We start from the raw sequence: 27645 nt of genomic DNA on the forward strand, positions 1-27645 counted from the left end.
TTGTTGTCGCATTAAAATGTTCACTCCATGAGCAGCAAGGCTACGTTGATTTGTTCGTGGTGATATCTTGGTTCCCAGAACAGTGTGGGTTGGGTAATGTGTGCCCAGTACAGATTGGTGGAGCCAGTGCAGGAATGGTAAGAGGCTTGCCACAGTGCTGTGCTGCCAGATTGTCTGCTGGAGAAAGCAAGGCACCCTTAAAGCTGCTTTTCAATGTTTCTTTTCCTTTAGCAAATAGTTATCCAGCGTTCCATCCTGGGTGTTGCCAAGACCAAGCCCTGCTCTTCCAGGACTTGGACAGGTGGAGGACATACACAGTGAAATTAAATCCAACTGTAAAAATCCAAGTCAGGGATCAGCCCCTCTTGGGAACCCTTCTTGGGCGTTCCTTCCTCCTCCCTAAACATGGGTCAGGCACTGCTCTGAGGGTTTCCCATAGTGTCCACTGCAGAGCTTCCCCTGGCCCACGTGGACAGCAGACCATACAGTATACAGTGAGCATTCTCTTTCCTCCCTTAGTAAAGGGTCCCTAACAGTAAGGATTTTACTGTAGTCACAACTGAGAATAGTGTCTGACACACAGTTCTCACCAAATATTGAGTTACTTCCACTGTTGCTGCTGTTATTGCATGCATTCAGTAATCAGCATTTATGTAACCATGTGCATACACTTTTTAAAAAAATATTTATTTATTTACAATTGAAAGGCAGAGTGACAGGGCTTGGAGAGAGAGAGAGAGAGAGAGAGAGAGATCCTCTATCTGCTGGTTCATTTCCTAAATGGCCACAGAGGCCCAGGCTATGCCAGACCAAAGCCAGGAACTCCACCTGGGTCTCCCACATGGGTAGCAGGGACCCAGGGATTCAGGCCATTTTCACTGCTTTTGCAGGAGCATTAGCAAGAAGCCAGATGAGAAGCAAAAAAGCCAGAACTTGAACTGATGCTTAGGTGGTAGAATGCCAGCATCTTTTTAAAAAAAAAATTTTTTTATTTGAGAGGTAGAGTTATAGACAGTGAGAGAGAAAGGTCCTCTATCTGCTGGTTACTCCCCAAATTTCTGCAACAGCCAGAGCTGGATCAATCTGAAGCCAGGAACCCGGAGCTCCTTCCAAGTCTCCCACGTAGGTGCAGGGATCCAAGCACTAGGGCCATCTTCTACTGCTTTCCCAGGACATAGCAGAGAGCTGGATTGAAGAGGAGCAGCTGGGACTCAAATCGGTGCCCATATGGGATGCCAGTGCTGCAGGCAGAGAATTAACCTGCTGCACCACAGTGCCAACGCCAAATATCTTAACATGTTGTGCCACAACGCTGGCCAATGTGCACACATTTTAAGCAGTTGCCTCTTCTTCTGAAAGAATATAGGCTTAAAAATAGTTCTCTATTCCATATACGATATACTATTCTATGATACTGTGTACTGACTATGTACTCTTGTGTAATATTTAATTCACAGTATTTTCCATTTCAGGCTCCCCTTCTGTTCTGGGAGATGCAGTGATTAGCTGGACTACTACAGAATTTTTTCAAAGAGTTCTTGGGGGACTCCCTGCATCCCCAGCTGCAAGCTGAGGCCCTAATTCCCTATGTGCATATGTCGGGAAGTCTTGAGGAACTGGAGTCTCTGCTTAATTCCAAGAGGACAAGTCACAGAAATTCTCCCAATAAATACTTGTGGATCCATGACATTTTGATGCTGCCACTTTGATGTGGCTGTTTTGAGTTGAGGCTTCAGGAACATTTTGTCATGTTCTAAAAACATGCAGTGATGTTGTAAAGCTAGGAAATGTGTGCAACAGGCCTCCAGCCACATCTCAGGGCGGGTGTGTATGTTAGCCTAGTCTTTTTGTGTTTTCACTTTGACGTGGCTGTTTTGATGCCTGAAGCTTGCATTCCATCTTATGGAATTTACCAGAATGTTTGCTTTAAATCCTTGTTGGTCTCACTTGGATACCAACCGGAGCCTGATTCTCATTTCAATGGCAGGAGAAAGGCAAATGGAGCAGACAGCAAGAAGATTAACAGCCTCAGGGGGATGGCTGGCTAAGGGAATACATCACCAGTTCAGAACACATGGTATCTCTGTGCTTTCTTGGCCCTTTTCATGGTTTAGAGGAAAATATATATATATATACATACATATACTACATACACATATAGGGTTGGAGAAATGTTTGAAAATAGAAAAAGACCCACAGTGCACACATAGGAACGTGATCTAGTTAGTTAATAAGATCATTCTGATCATTTTTTCCTGCTGTGCTAGAAAAAGAACCTTTCTGTCTCATTTGGCAAAGGGAGGAAGTGGTGTTGGTTGCTCAGTGATCACAAAGGCCCCTCCCGTGGCCTGTGAGCAATCACACCCTGTTTTCTTTTTCAGATGGTCTGAATGATCCCTGGCGCATACACATGTCAAGAAGTCAGATTGCCTCACACATTACTGAGATGGGTAGAAATTTAGGTCATTAAAACAGAGATTAAGAAGTTTCTATGTATTTTTGGCTAATAGTTTCACCTAAATATTCTACTAAGTCATGCAACAATATTCTCAATTTTAAAACATTGTGGGAGCCAGTGCATTTTAGCAGCCTGCTATGAAAAAGTAAGTAGTTGTATCTGGGTCCAGGTTCTTACCTTGGGGAATGGAAGCTATGTTTATGGTGTCTTGTTCAAATGGTGGCACAACTAGGTAAGTCCCCTGCATTAAGTATAATCCTTGTCATGAACTTGGCAAGTACTGTGTCTCTTCTTTTTTTTTTTTTTTTTTTTTTTTTTAATTTTGACAGGCAGAGTGTGGACAGTAGAGGGAGACAGAGAGAAAGGTCTTCCTTTTTGCCATTGGTTCACCCTCCAATGGCCGCCGCGGTTGGCGCGCTGCGGCCGGTGCACCGTGCTGATCCGATGGCAGGAGCCAGGTACTTCTCCTGGTCTCCCATGGGGTGCAGGGCCCAAGGACTTGGGCCATCCTCCACTGCACTCCCTGGCCACAGCAGAGAGCTGGCCTGGAAGAGGGGCAACCGGGACAGGATCGGTGCCCCGACTGGGACTAGAACCTGGTGTGCCGGCGCCGCAAGGAGGAGGATTAGCCTGTTAAGCCACGGCGCCGGCCAATCTCTTTTTAGTGTCTCCTAAATAAAGGAACTGCCTGTGTGCCGTGCAAAATGCTAACATAATTTTGTTTAATTTTCATAAGGAAAGGATCAGGCCCTTGTTCTACACACTACGCAGCTGGCAAGGATTTGAAGCTGTTTTAGTTTCTTTTTGTTGCCATAAGAAAACACTTAGGGTGCAGCATTGTGGCGTAGTGGGTAAAGTTGCCACCTGTGAAGGTGGCATCCCACATGGGCACCATTTTGAGTCCTGGCTGCTCCGCTTCTGATTCAGCTCCCTGATAGTGTGCCTGGGAAAGCAGCAGAGGATGGCCTGAGTGCTTGGCCCTGGTACCCATGAGGAAGACCAGAAGAAATTCCTGGCTCCTGGCTCCTGGCTCCTGGCTTTGGCTTGGTCCAGCCCCAACAGTTGCAACCATCTGGGGAGTGAACCAGTGGATGGAATCTCTCTTTCTCTCTCTCTCTCTCCTTCTTGTTTTTTGTTATGCTACCTTTCAGATAAATAAATCTTTTTTTTTTAATTTTACTTATTTGAAAGAGTTACAGAGAGTGGTAGATACAGAGAGAGAGGTCTTCCATCTGCTTGTTCACTCCCCAGATGGCCGCAGTGACTGGAGCTGTGCCGATCCGAAGCCAGGAACCAGGAACCTCTTCCAGATCTCCCACGTGGGTACAGGGGCCCAAGGATTTGGGCCATCTTCCACTGCTATCCCAGGCAGAGAACTGGATCAGAAGAGGAGCAACCGGGACTAGAACCAGCACCCATATGGGATGCCAGCACTCCAGGCCAGGGCCTTAACATGCTGTGCCACAGTGCCATCCCCATCAGATAAATAAATCTTAAAAAAAGAAAGAAAACACTTGGAGCTGAAGCTAAACTAATGCAGTTTTGGAGGTAGAGCATGGCATCAACATGCTCAGCTCTAGTGAGCACCCTCTTGGCTGCACAACATCATGGCAGATGGCATCATGGTGGGGCATGTGTGACAAGGAGAGAGCCCATGGTCAGACAGGAAGCCAGAGCCCATGGAGGGGCCAGCCCTGCTCTTTTATGCAACCCTCTTGTGAGAACTTATCAGGATTCCCAGATTCCATGAAAACTACCTTAACCCTTGCTGAGTGTAGCACTCTCAGTGACCTGATGATGGTCCACTGGGCCCCACCTCTTAAAAGTCCCACCACCTCTTAACTTCGGCACACTGGGGACCAAGCTTCCAACCTGTGAACCTCTGGGAGACAAACCACTTCCAGACCATAGCAGAAGCCAAGGTTCTCTGAAGCTGGCACTGCTCCCATTACAACCAGTGATTCCAAACCACTGGTGTACAGGCCAGTGTTGGTTCCCAACACAAGTTCCTCCTGTCAGTGATTAGTGTGTCTGGGTAAGGATAACACCCCTGTATCTTGGAAAGTACGATTATCTATCCAGAGACAGTGGCTTGTCTTTCTAGGTGTTAAAGGCTTTTTCCCCTTATTATCAAAGGATGTTGATTGTAAATGATAGCTACAGAAATGTACTAAGTTGTTAGGGTAAAATGTGGGCCTGCCTATGTCAATCTCCAAGCTTCAGTGTGGCACCTTATTAGCCTGGGAAACAGCAGAGCTGGGAAAGGAGCAGGAAACCCATTACCCCAGCAAGGGCTCCGCTGGGCAGACTCCAGGATGGCTTGGGTTGGCCTGGGGTTTATCTGCACAGGGACTGGGCTATGTCACAGGTGAAGGTGATCAAAATGCTGTGAGCCATACTTTGATTCTTAGTTATGTAGGCTGTTGTGCAGTTTAACAGAGTTCTGATAATGCAGTTTGCCTTTGTAGACCCCCAATCCAATGAATGCTTTTTTAACACTGGATAAGCCAGCCAGTGCCACGGCTCACTAGGCTAAATCCTCTGTCTGTGGCACTGGTACTCCGGGTTCTAGTCCCAGTTGGGGTGCTGGTTCTGTCCCAGTTGCTTATCTTCCAGTCCAGCTCTCTGCTGTGGCCCAGGAGTGCAGTGGAGGATAGCTGAAGTGCTTGGGCCCTGCACCCGCATGGGAGACCAGGAGGAAGCATCTGGCTCCTGGCTTCGGATCGGCGCAGTGTGCCAGCTGTAGCAGCCATTTGAGGAGTGAACCAACGGAAGGAAGATCTTTCTCTCTGTTTCTTTCTCTCTCACTATCTAACTCTGCCTGTAAAAAAAAAAAAACACACACACACACACACACACACACCAGATAAGCCATCTATTCCCATAGAGAGGTAGAGCTTGATGAGTAGAGTTTGTGCTTTTACCAATCCAGAATGGAGAGGGCTTGAACTTGGAGGCATTTTCATTTTGGTACAACCTAGGCTGTCATCATTTTGCTGTTGTTATAAGACTGAAACTATATAGGGAAGGTGCCCAAGGTCTCTAATCACTGCCTCTGCTTCTGTTCTAGTGCCAACAATATGCCCAAGCAGGTGGAAGTGCGAATGCACGACAGCCACCTCGGTTTGGAGGAGCCCAGGCCCCGGAATCTGGGTCTGCGCTTGTGCGACAAACTGGGGAAGAATCTCCTGCTCACACTGACGGTGTTTGGTAGGTGCCTCATGTGGCCTCACCCTCTTCTCTGGGACTGTCCTGGCTCTGTTGAGGAGGTGGTCCCTACCACAGCCTCTCCCCTTGGAAAAGGAACTACGTGCTCTGCCTAAGGCTCATTTTGTCCAGGCATTACTGCCTTGTGATATTCTCTCCTCCTCACCTGCTTATGGCAGTTTGTTCTTTGGATTCTAGTGGATCTCAAAGTTCAGGCTGCATGTAAATGTCCTATGAGTGTGGTAGCATGCAGATTCTCAGCCCACACTCACAAGGCTTGGCTTTGGGCCATCTGGAATGAGAACCTGGAGTCTATAGCTTAGGAGACCTTCTAGGTGATTCCAAAGCAGTGGTCAGTGGGTCACAATTTGATATATCCCTGCATCAAGAAAAGAATAGTGGTTGTATAATATCCCATTAACAGGGTTCTCAGGATCTGACCCTCTCCATACATATCATGAACTTTGCTAACAAGCTCAATGTGGAAGGGATTTGTCCTGATGTCTTGATCTGTTCCAGCCCCATCTTGCAAGTCTTCCTCCCTTACTTCAGGCCTCGCATGGGGTGTGGTTGGCCTTTCGGGTAGACTGTTGAAACAATCTCAATTTTAGCTTTTCCACTGGGGCATATTGAAAATGGGGCAAATCACAATTTCATGTAAGTCAGTCACACCATTTCCTTTCTCAATCCCTCCTCATTCTTCAGCTCTCTCTAGGCTACAATGAAGGACTTATCCTCTCCACCCATTCACACTCTGTTCTGTGGCTTCTCCTTTGAGCCCATAATCTTGGATATAAGTGAACCAGGGTCAGGACAGGAGCTTGCCACAGTTCCATTCAGTTCAGTATAGGAAACACAAGTGTGGTAGGGCTGTCCAATCATTACCTTCCTTTTAAGCAGATCTTATTTCTCATCAGACTTGAAGTTGGACCATGTAGTCTTCACCTATAGAAGAAAAAATGACAAGGCTTTTGGCCATATTCTCTGTTCACTTCCTTGGAGATAACTCTGTAGCCCATCTACCTAGGAATACCCTCTTTCACTTAGAGCCAACTGATGTGCTATATCCTGACTTGTGGTTTCTGCAGGGGTCATTGATGTTGGCCACCTGTTTGCAGAGATCTGAACTTTCCTTATGGGATCTTTGAGTCTACAAAGGCAAAGATGCCTGTCAGCTTCTCTGCTCAAATTCTTCCCTCTCAAATGATATATATTTTAGAGCCTCTTCTTGTTCAGCATTCTAAAGATTGGGTAAAATGCCATAGATGTCAAGAACAAACCCTGAGGGTAAGCCAGGGGGGAAATTACTGGAAGCCAAAGAAAATGGATGGCTTAAAAAGGAACATGCATCCCTTTAGTCTGACTAACGATCCTTTTATCTTGTCTCCAGTTGAAGTGAGAAGACATCCATTTGACAGCCTGCCACTGGGTCAGGATTGGGCTGGAAGGACAAGCAGTATGGGGCACTGTGGGTTATTTCTTCCTACAATTTCTGACTCCAAGTTGACAACATTCTCAGAGATGTTGGGGTTCAGTCATGCATGCTTCCCATAGAGCTCAAGAGGGAACACCTGGACTCCTCTGGTGCTGCCTTTCAGAGTAGTTGGAGCTACAGAAGGTTTTATTCATCAAAATTAGCTTCAATTGTCTCATGCTGATTTTTTGTTCACATGTTGCTTATCATCTAGTGATACAGAATCACAAGAAAGGTCGATGCTACTGAAAGAAGTCCCTAGAGATATTTCATCTGACTAGGGTATAAAAAATAAATTCAAATTTCGCCCCCTCCTTGCAGGTGTCATCCTGGGGGCGGTCTGTGGAGGGCTGCTGCGCCTGGCCTCTCCCATCCACCCTGACGTGGTGATGTTGATAGCCTTCCCAGGGGATATCCTCATGAGGATGCTCAAGATGCTCATTCTCCCTCTCATCATCTCCAGCTTAATCACAGGTAAGCCCACATGCCTGGGCTTGGCCCGAGTGGCTCATCCTCCTGCTCTGGATTTTGGGTTGACTATGGAATCTGGTTGAATGAACAAATGTGATTGTGTCACTTTACTACAGAGCCTTGGTTTTGCTGTCTCTAAAATGAGGACAATCAGAGCAGGTGTTTAGTCTAGCTGTTAAGATAGCCATGACTTGCATGAGAGTCCCCAGGGTTGGATTCCTGGCTCTAGCCTCCTGCCAATACAGACCCTGTGAAGCAGCGGTGATGGCTTCTGTCATTGAGTTCCTGCCACCCATATGGGAAGCCAGGACTGCGTTCCCTGCTCCTAGCTTCAGCCCTGGCCCATTCCTGGCTGTTTCAGGCACTTGAAAAGTAAATCAGCAACTGGGAACTTTCTTTCTCTGTGATTTTCAAATAAATTAATTAAAAATAATGAAGTGGGAATAATCAGTCCTTAAAAAGTGCCTACCATCTTGATAAGTTCATCTACCTAACAACAAAAGGTAAAGGGGATATATAGCCACGTGCAAAGAGTTTTGATCACTCTAGTGAGTTTCTTTTTAATGTGTATTTTTCTCAATTTTCTACATTTTATTTTGTTCAGAAATGGATACAGTTAATAATATAAATGGAAACTGCCCTTGCTATTGAGCTCAGCATGGAGGGAGGTGGTTGTTAATTATTTTTAAGTGCGGGCCAGTGCTGGGGCTCACTTGGCTAATCCTCCACCTGCAGTGCCAGCACCCCGAGTTCTAGTCCCGGTTGGGGCACTGGATTCTGTCCTGGTTGCTCCTCTTCCAGTCCAGCTCTCTGCTGTGGCCCGGGAGTGCAGTGGAGGATGGCCCAAGTGCTTGGGCCTTGCACCTGCATGGGAAACCAGGAGGAAGCGCCTGGCTCCTGGCTTTGGATCAGTGCAGTGAGCCAGCTACAGTGCACCGGCCAAGGTGGCTACCTGGGGGATGAACCTACAGAAAGGAAGACCTTTCTCTCTGTCTCTCTCTCTCACTGTCCACTCTGCCTATCAAAAAAAATATTTTTAAGTGCAAGGCTAGATATGAAATCCCTCTGCGCTTTTCAGGACAAAGTTCCCCTTAACGTATGTGGTTATTTTGGGTGGAAATAATTATTTTTGAAAGAAAAACCTCCATTTCCATGGGTTTATTCTTGTAGTTTCCTCCTTACCAAGTAATATTCCCAAACAGGGTAGAAATTGTGGTTGTTTAGACCTAAGTGTTAGGGTGGTAAGCTGGGTTTTGGTCCATATTTGGGTGCCAGTGACCTAAATGACTTTGAGAAGTTGCCCCTCTGGACTGTGTACCTTATGAAGGAAGTGAGGCTCCAGTAATTCCGGGAAACCCAGATGTGAAGCCATATGGATCTATAGTCTTGTTGGAGTTGACCAGTGAATGCAGTGATTGGAAGCCCTGGGACCTAGGGTCAGGCATTCAGGGGCTAAGCAGGGTCTTATCATTCAGCCTTAGATCAAGTGAAACTGTGCTTTTACTTTAAATGCTCCTACCCAAGCCAGAGAATATGTTCTCTATGCCTGTTTAACAGCTGGTGCATTGGCTCACCCAGTGTGGAAGCGTAGCCTCCGTTGGCTAGAATTAGACCTTAGGTTGTAAAGAGAAGCTACTCATATGTGAATCAGCTTAATTCAGAGAAATGCTATGGATGGTTGGCTTCCACCCTGCAGCACAAAGGACTGATCCAGAAATGGGTTCAGTCTCTCTTCCCAGTGAAAGCAGGAACTGAAACCAGGAAGTGGACACATTGGAGAAACAACTGGAAAAAAACCCAGTGGAGGATGGAGTTTTTGTGACCAGCTTGGAATTTCCTCCAACCTCCCAGGGCATAGATGAAGTGTGCACCACTGGCAGAGAGCCTTGCACACGGCTTTACACACGTGTTCTGTCACCCACACAAGGCTGGGGAATGTGAATCTGCAGCATGGTTCACCTGGGAGGAAGTGGAGGACTTGCTCCATCACTGTTCTCAGGTGCTCAGTCTCTGTGACCAGTCATGTATCCAAAAGGCATTCAGAGTGTGACACTGCGCTGCCAGCTCTTTATCTTCCCAAGTCAGGGCCTGAAAAAACAATCAGCAAAAAGCTAGCATGTTCCCGTACCATCACTTCACAAAAGAAAGACCAAAAAAGTGAAAGAGGGGCCAGCATTGTGGCACAGTGAGCCAAGCTGCTGCCTGCAATGCAAGCATCCCTTATCACAGCACCAGTTCAAGTCCTGGCTGCTCCACTTCTGAGCCAGCTCCCTGTTATTATACCTGGGGAGGCCTTTGAAGATGGCTCAAGTCCTTGGGTCCTTGCTCTCATTTAGGGAGACCTAAATGGAATTCCAGGATCTTGGGCTTCAGCCTGGCCCAGCCCCAGTCATTCCTGCCATATGGGGAGTGAACCAGCAGATGGAAGATCTCTCTCTCTCTCTGTTACTCTCACTCCACATTTCAAATAAGTAAACAAATCTTCCAAATAAAGTCAAAAGAATTTAATTTCAGAAGTAAAAATGTAGTATCTTGAACGTCATTTTAACTCTATTTAACGCTATTGAAGACTAATAAAAAAATCATCACTATCTGTTCATGAACTCTGAACTGGATGATCTCCGACTCTCCCCAGTTCTCTGTAATCTCAAAAATGTCCTGGGCAGTTACAATTATAGACTAAACAACTGACCAAATATTCAATTGTAGGAAGTGTAATTAGCCATTAATACATTTAAGTAACAAGAAGCCAAGGGTTGCAGGTTATATAGTGAGCAATCATTAATACAATGCTAACAGAACCAATTCTTGTGGATTTCTTTTTAACCCAGGGTTGTCAGGCCTGGATGCGAAAGCCAGTGGCCGATTAGGCACAAGAGCCATGGTGTACTACATGTCCACGACCATCATCGCCGCTGTGCTGGGGGTCATCCTGGTCTTGGCTATCCACCCCGGCAACCCCAAACTCAAGAAACAGCTGGGACCTGGGAAGAAGAATGATGAAGTGTCCAGCCTGGATGCCTTCCTAGACCTTATTCGAAATCTCTTCCCTGAAAACCTGGTCCAAGCCTGTTTCCAACAGGTACCCCCGAGTTCTGATGCTGTTCTTTTCCAGTCTTCTAAAGCTTTAAAGCAATAATTTAGACATTGTTGCAGCAAACCCATGCTGGGTAGCAATTTTCTTAATATTTAATTATCTCTGGCCCAGGGCTTGTATAATGTGGTCTGGGGCAGGATGTTGGGATTTGAATCTCTTGGCTTTGGTTTCCTAGTTAACTTAATACATTTTCTACTTGGGATCCTCCTTCTCTGTCTGTCTCTCTCCCTGCCTCCCCTTCCCTCTCCCTCTCTCTCATCCATTTATTGCTTCCTTTCCATTTTGCTCCTGTCTCTGAATTGTCCATAGGCACATTTTTGTCAGTCTAGCCAATAATCCCCTAGCATACTCAGTGGTTCTCGATGTTGGCAGCACAGTGTTGGCATTTGGTATATAGGCTAAGGTACTTTTTTTTTTTTGACAGGCAGAGTTAGACAGTGAGAGAGAGACAGAGAGAAAAGTCTTCCTTTCATTGGTTCACCCCCCACAAATGGCCTCTATGGCTGGCGCTGCGCCGATCCGAAGCCAGGAGCCAGGTGCCTCCTCCTAGTCTCCCATGTGGGTGCAGGGCCCAAGCACTTGGGCCATCCTCCACTGTACTCCCTGGGCCACAGCAGAGAGCTGGACTGGAAGAGGAGCAACTGGGACAGAATTTGGTGCCCCAAGCGGGACTAGAACCCGGGGTGCCGGCGCCGCAGGTGGAGGATTAGCCAAGTGAGCCGTGGCACTAGCCTGAGGCTAAGGTACTTTTTAAGACACCTACATCCTGTGGCCAGTGTTGTGACACAGCAGGTTAAGTTACCGATTGTGATACCAGAATCCCATATCAGAGTGCCAGTTTGAGTCCCAACTGCTCTGCTTCAAATCCAACTCTCTACTAATGTGCCTGGGAAAGCAGCCCCAGCCTCTGACATAGGGAGACCTGGATGGTGTTCCAGGCTTCTGGCCATTTGAGTAGTGAACCAGCAGATGGAAGATACCTCTCTTGGGGCTGGCACTGTGGCCCAGTGGGTAAAGCCACTGCTTGTAGTGCTGGCATCCCATATGGGTACCAGTTCAACTGGACTGCTCCACTTCCAATCCAGCTCCCTGCTAATGCACCTGGGAAAGCAGTGGAAGATGGCCCAAGTACTTGGGCCCCTGTATCCACGTGGGAGACCTAGAAGAAGCTCCTCCTCAGGCTCTGGCCTAGCCCAGCTCCGGTTGTTGTGGCCATTTGGGGAGTGAGCCAGCAGATGGAAGACCTCTCTCTCTCTCTGTCTCTCCCTCTCTCTGTAACTCTGCCTTTCAAACAAATAAATCATTTCTTTAAAAAAAAAAAAAAGATACCCCCTTTCTTTCTCTATCCCTCTTTATCTCTTTCTCTTTATTGCTCTCCCTCTCTGCCACTCTGCCTTTCAAATCAATTAAAAAGCTTTTTTTAAAAAAGACACCCACATCCCATAGTAGAGTGCCTGGAATTGATCCCCAGCTCTGGCCCCTTCCTCCAACTACCCACCAGTGCAGACCCTAGGAAGCAGTGGTGACGGCTCAAGTGTTTGGGTCCCTGCGACTCATGTCAGAGACCTGGATTGAGTTCCTAGCTCCTGATTTGGCCTTTCCTCCTCACCAGCCATTGTGGGCACTGGGGTGTGAAGCAGCAGATGAGAGCTCTCTTTGTCTTTCTCTCTACCTCTATAACAAAGCAAATCTTGGCAATATAGCAAAACCACATGTGGTGCTTTTAAAAGCTACAAGTACGAGGCCAGTGCAGTGGGTTAATGCCCTGGCCTGAAGTGCTGGCATCCTATATGGGTGCCGGTTTCAGACCCAGCTGCTCCACTTCTGATCCAGCTCTCTGCTGTGGCCTGAGAAAGCAGTGGAGGATGGCCCACGTGCTTGGGTCCCTGTACTCCCATGGGAGACCCAGAGGAAGCTCCTGGCTCCTGGCTTCGGATCGGAGCAGCTCCGGCCATTGTGGCTAATTGGGGAGTGAACCATCGGATGGAAAATCTCTCTCTCTGCCTCTTCTTTCTTTGTGTAACTCTGACTTTCAAATAAATAAAATAAATCTTTAAAAAGAGGTGACCAGCCTTAAAGAAAAAAAAAAAAACTACAAGTACTAGGGCAGTCATTTGACATACTGGTTAAGAACCATTTGAGATGCCCTTTTCAGAGTGCCTGAGTTTTAGTCCCAGCTCCACTTAGGAGTCCAGTTTCCAGGGGGCCAGTGCTGTGGATAGTAGGTTAAGCCTCTGCCTGTGGTGCTGGCTTCCCTTATGGGTGCCGGTTTGTGTCCTGGCTGCTCCTCTTCTGAACTAGCCCTCTGCTGTGGCCTTGGAATGCAGTAGAAGGTGACATAAGTTCCTGGGCCCCTATGTTGGAGACCTGGAAGAAGGTCCTGGCTCCTGGGCTTCAGATCTGCCCAGCTCTGGCCATTGTAGCCATTTGGGGAGTAAACCAGCAGATGGAAGACCTTTCTCTCTGTCTGTCCCTCTCTCTGTCTGTAACTCTACCTCTTAAATAAATTTAAAAAAAAAAAAGGATCCAGCTTCCCACTGATGTACATTCTGGGAGGCAACAGGTGATGACTCAAGTGCTTGGGTCCCTGCTGCCCACGTGGGAGACCCAGAGTGAGTGCTGAGTTCCAGGCTTCAGCCTGGCTCAGCCCCAGGTGTTGCAGGCATTCAGGATATGTAGCAGAAGATGGGAGATCCTTGTCCCTCTACATATCTCTCTGTATTTCTCTGTCTCTTTCTCTGTCTCTCTGCCTCTCAAATACATTTGAAAAATATTAAATGCCATTTTACAAAGAAATGGTAAATGTGTGAGGTATAGGATGTACTAATTATACTTAGATTAAAACATCTTGTAGACATGTACTGAAACATCACTTTATATCCCATTAATATGTATAATTATTATACAAATTAACAAAATAAAACAAAAATGTGAAATGTCATTCTGGTGTCACATGGAGCATAGACTTATATTAGAGTGTCCCAGACTGGGAAAGAGGGTTGGGGGATGAATTACAACAGGCTGGAGAAGGGGTGCTCCCTGCAGTCCCCCCGTGTAATATGCTGCCCTGCAGCCATCTGCTTATGAGGCTACCTTCACTTCCTTTGGAGTGATAGATACAACTGGGCACCAAGTATATTCTTAGCTTTTGGAAATTTCACTCTGGGACTGCAGCTCCTGGGAGTTGAGCTAGAAGAAGTCAGAGTAGGAGGAGCCTCTGGGAAGCACAGACTTGGGCCTGCTGCCTGTGCGCAGCCAAGGCATGCTCCCTGCAAGGACCCTTCACCTCAGTCTGAAGACAGGACCAGGAAGCAGGCAGGCACTTGCTCTCGCCTTGGAAGGAGTTTCTGTAGTACTGGCCATGCTCTGGCTTTATGGCCACTCTTTGCAGACAGCTGCTCAGGCCAAGGGGCAATATCTGCCACCCTGGAATAGAGGGCTGAGCCCTTTTTACCCATTCCCATCCTGATCTCACCCATCCAGGACAAAATTCATCCACTGGCCTTAGTTCCCACATTCAGCCCAAGGTCAAGGTCCTTCTGCACTAGGGAGACCTGATGAACAATGGTATAGAATAGGATCATTAATCTCAGAGTGATGGTGGGTGCAGATTCCCTAAACCTGGTTGGAAAACTCTGAAGAGGACTTGAGGCATGGAAACTATTCTAATAGCATGGTATGGCATTGCCAGACAGAAGGGGTCATGAGTGGCCCCTTCTGTGTCCATTTAATATCGCTTTTTAATATTAATATCAATTTTAATATAGTTTCTCTTAAGTGGAGGGGACTTCCTGACTGGACTGAGATGTCGGGGGAGGTGTGCTGTCCTCAGGGTAGAGCCTGCCTTACCCAGTGGCAGCACCAGGCTTGTCCAAGTCAAGTCCTGTGTCTTTGAGAGCATGGATGTCTCCTGCTTACTGTTCAGGGCTGGCTTTGGACTAAGGCTGAGGTTTCCACAAGAGAAGCTGGCTGGAAGGTGAGGCCTGACAACGTAAAATCAAACCCAGCCATAGAGACCATGGGGGTTGTTTTTTTCCAGAGAGTTTAGTGATCTGTGTGTGAGAATGCTTCAAAAACTTTGTGGGAAAATGGTATCAAAGCATAAGGTTACTAGAGTGCAAAAGTTCCTGAAACTCATGCAGAGTTTTTTTCCCTTGAAAATGCACGTTCTGTGAACTTACAAGTACCCTCATGTATTTGCTTGGCTGGTGACTGTGCAGCACTGGCTGCCGAGCCCTCTGATCACTACAAGGATACTACGGGCAATGAGGCAGATGAGGTTCCTACCCCATGGAGCACACGTACATTCAAGGGGTGTGAGACAGACCAAAACAAACACTGGGTAAGCATGCAAGAGACTTAAAAAAATGAGGGCTAGAGGCAAGATGGAAGGCTAAGAATGAGGGGAGATGATTGAGGAGACGATAGGGGGTCCGAGTGGACTGGCCTAAGAAGAACTGAGGAAAGAGCCTTCTAAGCAGTAGCACAGACTTGCAAGGGCGGGGAAGAGTTTCATGGGTTCAGAGAAGAGAAGGGAGGCCTATGTGAGCCAGCATGTGGGGAATAAGCATGGTGATGGAAGAGGGCAAAACAGTTCAGGAAGGATCTGGCCGCCCAAGGTAAGACTTGGGTTTTCATTCTATGGTTTGGGGCAAGAGGATGATACTGTTGTATTAAAAAATCTGGCAGTTATAGTCCCAGCTAGAGCTATAGGAGGCTACTTACCTCTATCTTGCAGATAGCTAAGAAGAAAGGCGGGAAGGTGAGTTAGGAGGCCTCTGCAGGTGTTAAGATGAGAGGTGGTGGTAGGTTGGAGTCAGCACCCAGATTGTCCAGTGGTCCAGTCTACACAGGCTGTGGATCAAGCTCTCAAGCAGGGCTGAGCCTTGTTCCTATCTCTTTGCTTTCAACATAAGCCAGTGGGGCCCGTGTTGATTGGAAGCTGGGTTTTGGTGTCAGACATGACTCATTTTGAATCGTGCTTCAGCAACAAGCAGTGCACTCGTGGTTTAGTTGCTTATCCCTGTGAGCCTCAGGGGGTTACCATAGCTGTAAGAGGCTGTAGATGTGCAATCTCCAGCACCTGACCCTGGTGGTGTCCATCTGTTTAGTTCCATGACCGCTACTCCATTTAACCCAAGTGTGGCTTCTTGGAATTCTCAGGACAGGTCAACAGTTGGCTTTGGTCACCTGTCTTTGCAGAGAGCATAATTCTGTTGTTCACGGAAGCTTCCGTTCAGATCATGCCTGGATCTTGTCTTCATATCAGTGCCCAGACCGAAGGGCCAGTGTGCTTCCTGTTCTTCCCCGAGACAGCTGGCTTCCTCTCTCCCTGCACAGTGCATGTGGCCAGGCTAGAACAGAGGGTACCTGCTTCACTTCAGAGAGTGCTGACTCCCTTCTCTTCCATTCTGGCTCACTGATCCATTCAGCATTGCTTACGGTTGGACCCAGCTGCAGTGAGATCAGAGCCGCATAGTTTAACACACAGCACAGGTAGTGGAAAGAGCCCAGCAGGGGTCAGACCCCCTGATCTGAAGTCCCAGCTTTGCCAATGAAGCTCTGACATCCATCCAGTCCCCTGACTCACATCCTCTTCCGCATCTATTCAGGGTTCTGCCATCTGCTACCTACTACGTGCCGGCACTGACAGCCTAGGGTTCTGCCTAAGTTCTATTTTAATGCCTTTAGAGGTGATATTTTTAGGGGTTCAGTTGTGAATTTTCACAACACTCTGCAGGCAGGGTGCTCAACACCTTTAAAAATAGGGCCCCAGCTACGGATGTCGAGGAATAGCACGAGGGGTGCCATGGAAGTCATCCGCTCTGAAATGCGTGGGGAACGTCACGCAAGGCTTGGCTTGGCTTGGCAGCACTGCACAGAAGGAGCGGGTGTCTTCCCATCCTGCATGTGGATCTGAAATGTCAGCAGATGCTCCCTCCATGGTGACAGCTGGAAGCTGACACAGCTGGTACCCTGGTTAGGATGGCCAGCAGAGCCAAAGAGGGTCTCAAAGTCAGCCTGAGGTGGCTGTGTCTAACACGGAGCAGGCAGCAGGAACACAGGTGGCTTGTTAGTTGCTGATCTGATCCCTGCCGGAGTTGTGTCCTTTTGTTCTTGAGCAGACCCAGGGCCCAGCATAGGGGTCAGGGCTCAGGAACGACCACCTAACTGATTCTCATAACCACTGCTGGACTGGGCTGCATGTTGTCCATTTACAATTTCCCTTTATATGTTTTGTAATTATCTTGTCATTAGTACAGTTGTATCCCACTGTGTGTATGGGTGGTAAAAAGACCATTTTGTTAAGCGTAGACATATGAACTCTTTCCCAAGTTTCATAATTTCATTGTTTAACCTGTTGGGAACCTTCAAACAGATGAAGGTCAGGGCTTTTGTTGACTTGTTAGACCAAACCTCATCTTGATGCTTTTTCCCTTGCACTGCATTAGATTCAGACAGTGACAAAGAAGGTGCTGGTGGCTCCTCCATCAGACGAGGAGGCCAATGCAACCAACGCGGTCGTCTCCCTGTTGAACGAGACTGTGACTGAGGTCCCCGAGGAAACTCAGATGGTTATCAAGAAAGGCCTGGAGTTCAAGGACGGGATGAACGTCTTGGGTAGGTCGCATGGTCCACCCACCTGGGGAGGTGCCTCTGCTGCCCTGACAGTGGCCGGCTTTTCCTGTACCTCTTCACCCGCCCCACACCTTCTCAGAATGTGGTGACACTGATGGCCTCTAGGTGGAGCAGGAGGTCTCTCTGGGGAGTGACTTGAGGCTCACTGAGACTGAAGCTGAGCTGATAAAGGAAGAGTGAGCCCGGGAGGGGACATGGCGGCTAGAGGCCAAGTATGTGCAAGGAGAAGGAGCTGATATTTGCTGTGCACATTCCCCGAGTGTGGGACATCTACAGGTCACTTTCTTGGACTCTCCATTTTCTTTTGTGATGCACCCATTTGTAACACTTCTTAAGCACTTTTTTTGAGCTGCCCTTGTGTCACACGTCTATGCTAGGCATAGGGCCCATCCCACCAGCATTCACAGCCTGGAAACAAAAAACAAAGCTCCCCATGCTGTAACGTGTTGGTGTCGTTGGCTAGAGGAGCTTTACAGATTATCTTGTGTGACTTGTGAGATTCCCATAAACCCTGTATCCCCAGCCTTAGCATGCCTTCCTGTTATGGCTTTGTGGTTGGATACACATGGGTTTGGCTCCTTGGGGAACTTGTGCTGGTTATATGACCAGGGGCAAGTTGCCCCACTTCCCTGAGCTTCACTTGTACGATGGATGTAGAATTGGCATCTGCTTTGTAGATCACCGTGAGGATTGAATGAGTTGCATAGAGAGCACGGTATAGCAAGCTCTGTGCTCTATCCACATGAGCAGGAATCTGATGAAAATGGGTAGAGAACCGAGGAGATCAAAAAGAAAACACCCTCATGAGTTCCCATCATGTGAGTGGCTCTACCTGGCCCAGTTTACTTCTATTCACCCAGCTATGGGGATTCACTCTCCCCATAATCCCTACCTGCTGTTACAGTGGTATCCCTAATACAAGAAAGAGGGACATTTGCCCCTAAATTGGGAGAACTGGGGAATATGACTTTCCAGGCAAGATTTCTAAGTATTCTGGTGAGAGCTGTTTAGAATTGGGTGAGCTCTGGGGCCCTTCCTTTTTCTCCTTGATTGGGTTGTCAGATAAAATATAGGATGTCCAGTTAAATTTAAAGTTTAGCTAAATAACAAATAATTTTTAATATAAGTATGATGGCACTTCAAATAGCTCATGGAAAAATGGAGTTAAAGGGTATGTTTGTTTTGGTGCAAAAATTTCTGTGAAATTCATGCATATTTTTCTCACAAATAGACATTATCCATGAACTTTGTGAAATATCCTCCTATATCTCAAGTGTTGCATGGAACATACTAATACTAAAATTAAAATTAAAAAAATTACCATTTAGCTGAAAATCAAAGGTAATTGAGTATTCTGTTTGTCTCTTCTAAATTGGTGACCCTACTTCTAATCCATCCAGAATGAAAGAGAGAAAGAGGCAGAGGGCGCGTGATTGTACTGAGAGGCAGAAGTGGATCTTTTTGGCCTGGGAGGAAGCAGGTTGGGTCAGTGAGAGTGAGGGAGGAGATAAGCTGACTTGGTTGCCAGGCAATGGAAGATCAATAAACACTGTTGACAATCAGTTGGAGGTGAGAGGTGGAGGGAGGGAAAAGAAAGAGGGAGAGTTCCTCTAGAAGAGGTTTTGCAAGTCTTCAGGATTCACCTCTGAGCAGCTGTCTGTCCCAATACCCAGAAGTCTATGACCTTTCCACGTCTTTCCCAACCCGCCCCTGGTCCCTTCTGGCAGGTAGTAACTACAGACCCAGCCCTCCCCACTTTGTTGAAGTGCCTCCCCAGTTTTCTACACACTTAGGAGGAAGTTAAGGCCATGGTGCAACAGGGCCAAGGTCCTGGAGTGAATCATTAGAAGACTTTGCTGGTCATTTCCAGGGTCTCGGTGGATTCTGGGAAGTCACATGACCTTTGGCTGCATGGGGAGTTTCGACACAAGCCCAGTGACCAAGTCTAAGAGGGCTTTGTTCAAGTGAAACCTGCCCCCCCCTTCCAGTGAATGATTTCAATTAGGCAGTGTTTACAGAGGGAAATGACAAGTTGAAGGCAGCTTTCCATCCAAGTGCTCTGGAAAGCCAAGGGAAGTTAGACTGCTGAAAAACTTCCCATTTTTGACAATCATGGCTGAAATAAGGTTCTTTCCATGTTCTTCCAAGGGTGGAGATGGTGGCTTTTTTTTTTGTTACTGCTGTTTTTCTCTTTCTGCTTTTTGGCTTTGGAAAGTCCCATGGATTAAGCACTGCAGTAAAGGAGATACAACCCTGCTTCTGGCCTCCCCTCTCTTCAAGGGCCTCTTTCTCTCCTAAAAGAGTTCCAGAACCAATTCTCGGCTCTGCCTTAATGCCAACTGCTAAAATCAACTCCACCTGCTCCCCCCACAATCTATCCGTGTCCTCAGCTATGGCCAGTTTCTGCTGATTCTGAAGAGTTTTTTTAATTCTAGTCTTTACACATTTTCTCTTAAAATGTTCAGATGGTATTAGCCAAGCAATAGTAGCCACCCTCAGCCAGAATGTTCACAGATTGATTGCTTTTCGCCCTGTACCTAGAACACTTCTCTCCAATGGTTTTGAGCGAAGGGCTGAGGAATAACCTGAAGTTGATTTCATCCATTACTGCAGGGCCAGCCCACCCTGTCTTGAATATAATCTTTGCTAAGCCCTTGTCTCTCCAGAGCCCGTAACTCACTTGTGAAGTCACCCATCAGTCTTTCTGGCCAGAAGCTAAAAAGAGAGGGATTAAATACCAAGTATTAACAATGTCAAGTACAAGCCCTGGATTCTTTTTGCTCAAGAGAAAATGAATCCAGCCAAGGACAGTCACGCTATCTGGGGTATACAGGGGTTGATGCTTTAGGTGAGTATGAAAGGGTCAAGTCAGAAGTTCAGAGAGAAAGGAGTCCCTTCTAAGAGAATCAAATTATAATGCTATGATTTAACTTGATACTGGTCAAGATTCCAGGTATAACTGGACACAAGAGGAAACTGGATATAATAGGGAGGGACTAGAAAGTAGGCCAAACTGAGATAAGGTAGGTGTGGGGAAGAGGAGGGAGGGAGAAGGAGGCGACAGTGGCTCATTAGAGCCAGAGAAAAAGCCAAGTTAGCAAGCAAAGTCCTGTAGCAAGGCTTAGCGACACTGATTTTTAGGATACACCCGTAGTCAGAATTAGGGCCCCAAGACTGGCAATCTTGGTTCAGGGGTCGGGGAGCACATGGTGATTGGCAATCAGAAATCCAGATGACCCCTCCCCCCCCAGGCAATGCTGGAGGTACGTGCTAGCCGCGTAGTGGGTCCCAGCCTCTGAGTGGGTCAGGCTGAGATATTGAGGGAGGAGGGAGAGTGGGAAAAAAAATGGGAACAGAAGGGAGACAATCTTCTGGGTAGAGCAAAGCTAGGCTAAGCCTTGGAGGAACTTAAGTACAGGGCAGGTTCCCAGGACCTCAGATGCAGGGCTTGAGGCAAAAACCAATACAGAAGGTCGGCGCCGTGGCTCAACAGGCTAATCCTCCGCCTAGCGGCGCCAGCACACCAGGTTCTAGGCCCGGTCGGGGAGCCGGATTCTGTCCCGGTTGCCCCTCTTCCAGGCCAGCTCTCTGCTGTGGCCAGGGAGTGCAGTGGAGGATGGCCCAAGTGCTTGGGCCCTGCACCCCATGGGAGACCAGGATAAGCAACTGGTTCCTGCCTTCAGAACAGCACGGTGCGCCGGCCGCAGCGCCGTGGCGGCCATTGGAGGGTGAACCAACAGCAAAAGAAGACCTTTCTCTCTGTCTCTCTCACTGTCCACTCTGCCTGTCAAAAAGTAAAAAAAAAAAAAAAAAAACCAAAAAAAAAACCAACACAGAAATAAGACCCGAGGCTGAGTATTGGACTTGGCCCAGGACCTAGTGCAATTTGATGCGGACATCAAGAGCTCCTCCAACTGTTCCTGCCTGGGGTTAGGATTGCCCCTGGAGGCTAGCATGGGGATGAACTTAGAGATAAAAGTTGGGATGTAAAATGGAGGGGCTAGGAATTAGCCGAATCTGACTGGGGAGTCTATTCCAGCTTTATGATCTTAAAAGGTAAATTAATTAAAAAGAAAGCATTCTATGAAAAGAATTATGGTGGATTTGTTAATAATAGGATACATTCGAACAAACTGTATAAATTGGAGTTATCCAATGTGCTTTGGATTTCTTACTGCCTCCCATTTGATTTCTCAGCATTTTTTTCTCCTCTTAGGTGTATAGGGATAGATCTGCATTTAGTGTTCTCCAAGAGTGAAATATACCAGCCATGCACTAATCTGGGTTAACACAAAAATAATCGGGACATAAGCCTAACAAAGTCTTTATTCTCTAATTGGTCTCTGCTGTCCCAATGTTAACTCCAAAATTTGTATGGTAATCTACCAGTCCCTACAAGTCTTTCCTCATTAATTTCAGTAATAATGGAACCTGCTTACGCATGATTTCTCATGATTACTCAAGTGAGGGGAGAGATGAGAGCACCTTTTAGTTTGGAATGAAAATGAGTTTATTTTCTTCAAGGAAATAACACTGCTTACGTTTAACTTGCTTGTGTGAAAAAAGAAATGTGCAGGAAAGTCATAATTATCCAGGGTGGGAGGTATGTTCAGTGTGAAGTGGACTGCTTTGGTCTTTTAATGTCTACTGCCTAGGGTAGCTGGTGGTGAGAACATGGATCCATACATTGGGAGTGGTAAAGAATGAGGGAGAAGAAACACACTTTATAATTTGTCCTTCTGTGTCATGTGATTCCCCTACAGGTCTGATAGGGTTTTTCATTGCTTTTGGCATTGCCATGGGGAAGATGGGAGAACAGGCCAAGCTGATGGTGGAATTCTTCAACATTTTGAATGAGATCGTCATGAAGTTAGTGATCATGATCATGTGGTAAGCAGGCCTGTTCTACTTCATCGTAGTGGGGTGGAGAAAGACTTGCGGTTCCCAGAGGATACAGGAGTGCCCCGCTACCACCACCAAGAGTGACACGGACTGACCAAAGAGCTCTCCATAAAGACACTGAGAAAGGGATGCAAAACTCTTTTTCAGGGCTTCCTCTAAAGCAGGAGTCAGCAAACAATGGTCCTTGGGTCAATGTTGATCCACCACCCGCTCTGTATGAGCTGCTAGTTAAGAATCGGCTTTATGTTTTTGCATGTCCCTTTTAGCTCAGGCAGCTGTAACAAAGTACTGCACACTTGGCACAGTTTTGGAGGGTAGAAACTGAGACCAGGGTGCCAGCATGGCTGGGTTCTGGTGTGGGTCCTCTGCCACACTGCATGTGCACAAATTCTCCTTGTATCCTCACATGGTAGAAAGAGAGCAAGGGAACTGTCAGAGATTTCTTTCATAGACATTGGTTTTGTTTTTTCCAGCTGCTATAATAAAATTCCCTTGCCTGGGTAATTTGTAAACAACAGAAATGTATTGCTTGTAACTCTAGAGGACAAAAAATCCAAAATCATGGGACTAGGATATTTGGTGTCTAGTAAGGGCATGTTCCTCATAAGTGGTCCCTTCACCTGAAGGAAGGCACAAACAAGCTTCCCCAAGCCTTTCTTATAAGGACAATAATCCCATTTGTGAGTACTCACCTACCAGATGGCCCATTTCCCAGCCAGCACCACTGCCCTTGGGAGATACCAATAATCAAACAGGGGCAGGCACCAATCCTAATCATTAAGGCTCTACACTTAGGACCTAATCATCTCCCCAAAGCCCCACCTCCTAATACCATCATCACATTGAGGTTAGGATATTAATACAGGGATGCTGGGAGGACATAAACATTCAGTCCATTGCAATGATTTAAAAAAAAAAAAAAAGCTAGGGGAGGCATTTGGCACAGTGGTTAAGATGCTGCTTGAGATGCCCACATCCCATATTGAAGTGCCTGAGTTCAAGTCCCGATTCCAGCTTCCTGCTAATGGACACCATAGGAGGTAGCAGGTCATAACTCAGGTACTTAGGTCCCTGCCACTGTGGGATACCTGCATTGGGTTTTGGGCTCCAGGCTTCAGCTCTGACCCAGTCCCAGCTGTTTGGGAATGAACCAGGGGATGGGAGATCACTCTCTGTCTCTGTCTCTCTGCCCTTCAAAAAAATAAATAATTCTTAAATATCAGAGAAAGAAGACTATCCCATGACTCACGAGATTTATACGAAATGCTCACCTAAGTCCCCATTGATAAAGGTGTTGCAACAGAGTCATTTCTGTTTCTGTCCCGCCTGTGGCTGCTTTGAGGAACACTTTTTTTCTTCATACTATTTGTTGAACTCTTTACTTAGTGTAGGGTTAATCTTAGAGTAAAAGTAAACTGAAAGTAGATGATGTAGAAATTAAGACAGAGAATAAGAGAGGAAGGAGGAGGAAGGATAGGAGTGTGTGTGGGAGGGAGGGTAAGGTGAGAAGTGTCACTATGTTGCTAAATCTGTATAAAGGAAATACATAAAGTTTATTCATCTTAAATAAATTTTTTTAAGTAACACTTGCCACTGAGACTGCTTAGGCCAAAACACCTGATGTTTCTAATATCTGGCTCTTTACATATAAAGTTTGCTTATCCTTGTGCTGGAATTACAAACAAGCAAGTTTGGAAAACTGATCAGTAATACTAAGGTGGCTCATCAACAACGCGAAGTGATAACAATCTCAGAGACGCTAAGATGAACACATGCTACCAGGGACACGGGGTGACTCAGGGAGTGTGGAGGAACTGCGGCTCCCCTGCTCTGGCATCCAGAAGCACTGCCTTGGACCTTGGCCACTCACGATCCATAGAAAGGAAAAGAGAGGGGCTGTCAGGCCATGAAAGCAAACACAAATTTCCTGAGGATATATTAGAACCATAAATGCTCTTGGAAATCTGCTCCTATCCAGATGTATAGATGAGAAAATCATGGTCCAGAGACACCAAATGTCAGGTTTTTTTTTTAACACCACCATTGTCATTGTTAAGTCTATTGATTGCTATTTGCCTTTTACTGCCAAGATTTTGGTAGGTATTTCAGACCTATTGAATTGAATCCCTACTGAATGTAATTCCAACAACTCTGCAATGATGGTGTTATTATTCCCATTTTACAGAAACATCATTTGAGGCTTGTTGAGGTGAATGACCTTGCCTATGATTATACAGCTGAGGGAAGAAAGAGTTCATATGGTTATCAAAAACCTTGATGCATCAGTGGGTGGGTTTTTCACTTGTTTGTTTGAATCAGCTAAGCAATATTCATATTTAATAGACCTGGCTTGACCAGATCATTGCTTCATTGTACATTTATAACACAAGATGCTACTAAGATAACATGTCTTTTAGAATATTGAAATAATGCTTCAACTTCCAGGCAATGCTCTATTTCTGAATGTTTTATTTATTTATCTTTTCAAGTGAACATTGAAGGTGATATGATGATGCTGTAAAAAGTGCTATTGAAGTCCCTTGGACTTATCTGAGTGTACCAAGCCTTTAATAAATGATAACGCCCAAGGCAGAACAGGCTTAAACATGAGGATCTGCCCTTGTTGCCTAGAATTCCTAGCAGAGTGTGCATCTCTGTTCTGACTATGCTGTTCATATTTCTGCAAAAAGAGGCCAGTGACATGACTGATGCAGGCAGAATCCTTTCTTCATCCACATCAAGCGCTGAGTCCTTACAGGATAAGGAATCTTCTAGAAAATCTGATAAATCAGCAGGAGAAAGTGTAGCCACCTTTCTCCCCAGGGATGGAGGGTGATGTGGATTATGAAGCTTCCCATTCGTTGCAACCAGCACTCCCAGGAGCTAGCAGCATGTCCCAGGAGAGGAAGAGCTGTTGTAGGGCAGGAGTGAGATGTAGGGAATGATTCTGGAAGCTGTTTAGTGACCCTGTCCAGGCAGACAGTCAGGAGGGAGTCACAGGACATGAGAGGCCAACTCCACACATTCCTTGCAGTCTGTAGTCCCCTCACCAGCACCAGCATTTGATAACATGTATGTGAGAAAGTTAACAGTCAGCCACTCTGTGACTCTTCAAAGCTAGCTAATCAGAGTTGTTTTGTATTCCTCTCCAGGTAGTAGTAAAAATAGTAATAGCATAAAGATATAACATTCAGAAGGTAATAATTACTATTAAATTATAATTACCATGTTATGACTAAGAATTATTAAATTCTTGCTATATACAGAGTATTATTTCAATGACTATACATGTGTTAATCCATTTATTATTGAGAAAATAATTATTAGTATTCATTCATAACTAAGATTTGCCAAATACTGGCAATATGCTTAAGATTCCAATTCTTTAACACATATTAACTCCTATTATTATTCCATGCATTGAATTCAGGACTTTGTGCAGTTTCAACAAAACTCAGTCTTCTAATCTGTAAATGAAAGGAGTGTAGAATGCGTATCATAGGGTTGCTGCCAGAGCACTTCACGAGAGGTAGCATTACAGTCTTCTTGTTGTTGCCGTCACTAACATCAACTCAACCCACATCTGTTGCATCTGCATTCATGACTTCTTTAAGAAGCCTGAAAAACCCCTTAACTTCCATGTGATTTTCCATATCCTCATTCTTTTGCTAAGCTCTTCAAAATGTTTTTTTTTGAAAATCTGAAAAACTTAAACAGAAAGTAAAACTTTTTGTAGTCTATCACTGTAAAAAACCTAAATGACAAAAGTTCTGCCCACCCTTCCCATTCTCCATCCCAGCTAACCCCTCACCATCCATCCACACTATTAAAGAAAAAATTAACCAATGACTCTTGTTACAGTATGGTAAGGAAGACTTTGTTTAGGAACATCTCAGTAGACACAGGGACCACTCTATGGGGTATTGCATTTGTGGAGAAAGATTCAGCTCACCAGCCAATTCCTCCAGCAGAAATGTTGTCCCCTCAGGTCCTCACCAGGCTGCCTGCCTCTCAGTCTTTTTTTTTTTTTCTTTTAATTTTCATATTATTTGAAAAGCAGAGAGACAGAGATAAACAGAGACACAGAAAGACTGAGTAAGAGCAAGAGTAAGTGGGAATTTATAGCCACTGAGCAAGGTAGGGTTCACAAATGGAAAATGACTAAAAGGCAACACTGAGAGTAAGGGAGATTCTGGCTAACAGAGTTCTTGCTGAAGACAGGTCAGGGTGATCAGACAATGCCTGGTGGATAGAGGAAGATGAAGAACCTGATCAGATGTCTAGGGTACGGGCGTTCAGCGCATCAGTTAAGAAACCACTTGAAACACCTGCATCTCATATCAGAGTCTCACTCTTGATTCTAGTTTCCTGTGAATGTGCATCGTGGGAGGCATTGGGTGCTGGTATCCCTGCCGCTCACGTGTGATATCCAGATTGAGTTCTTGACTTTGGCTTAGACTTGGCCCAGCTCTGGCTATTAAGAGCATTTGGGGAATGAACAAGAAGATGGGAGATCTCTCTCTCTCTCATAAATAAATAAATAAATAGACAAATAAACAAACAAGAAATACAGGGTAATCAGATACTGAGGGTAGGGGGTTCTTGCTGAACTGACTTACAGACCTCTTTGCTATAACCTGAATTTTTCTAAGGAAGGACACACATGGGCACAGAAGGGCCAGGAGCCTGACCAAAATTTGCTCAAGCACAGAATCTGTAAATCCATCCATTATTTTATCCAATAGAATAAGACAGAGAAAGGTTCCTGCTCTCAGGAAACATTCTAGTGAAAAGAGAAAGGAGCCAGCACAAGGAAGAAACTCAGAATTTAGCTAGTAAAATGTGCTACAAGACAGGTATAACAGATTACTGGGAGAACGGAAGTGAGGAGCCAGGCAGGGCTGTCTGGGAATGTGATTCGATGAAGATCTGAAGAGTCAGATATGGGGCATACCTTTGGCACAGTGCTTAAGATGCTGCCTGAGATGCCTGCATCCCATATCTGAGTATTGTGGTTTGGGTCCTGGCTATGCTAATTGCAATTCCCTGCTAATGTTCACCCTTGGGAGGCAGTGGGTGATAGCTTAAGTAATTTGGTCCTTTTGTCACCCACGTGGGAGATTTGGATGGAGCTCCTGGCTCCTGGCTTCAGCCTGGTCCAGCCCAAGCTGTTGCAGTCATTTGGGGAGTGAACCAGTAGATGAGATCTCTCTCTCTCCCTCTCCCTCTCCCTCTCCCTCTCCCTCTCCCTCTGTTTCTGCCTATCTCTGTCTCTCGGTCTTTCAAATAGTATGAAGATTAAAAGAAAAAAAAAAAAAGACTGAGAGGCAGGCAGCTTGGTGAGGAGCTGAGGGGAGAACTCTTCTGTTGGAGGAATTGGCTGGTGGAGCATGTTTG

General features: G+C 46.1%; 1 protein-coding gene across 2 annotated transcripts in view; it reads left to right on the top strand.

Annotated features, from left to right (window-relative positions):
- Positions 1 to 27645, top strand: part of SLC1A2 (solute carrier family 1 member 2) — a 112446-nt gene that overhangs the window by 42872 nt on the left and 41929 nt on the right. For both annotated transcript variants that reach the window (XM_062196307.1, XM_062196306.1), the window contains exons 2-6: positions 5529 to 5668; positions 7461 to 7613; positions 10442 to 10692; positions 17160 to 17328; positions 22110 to 22236. In XM_062196307.1, the coding sequence (XP_062052291.1) occupies positions 5539 to 5668; positions 7461 to 7613; positions 10442 to 10692; positions 17160 to 17328; positions 22110 to 22236 (830 nt within the window). In that variant the 5' untranslated portion in view covers positions 5529 to 5538. The remainder of the gene's footprint in view (positions 1 to 5528; positions 5669 to 7460; positions 7614 to 10441; positions 10693 to 17159; positions 17329 to 22109; positions 22237 to 27645) is intronic.

Source organism: Lepus europaeus, chromosome 7 (assembly GCF_033115175.1).
Source record: "Lepus europaeus isolate LE1 chromosome 7, mLepTim1.pri, whole genome shotgun sequence".
NCBI lineage: Eukaryota > Metazoa > Chordata > Mammalia > Lagomorpha > Leporidae > Lepus > Lepus europaeus.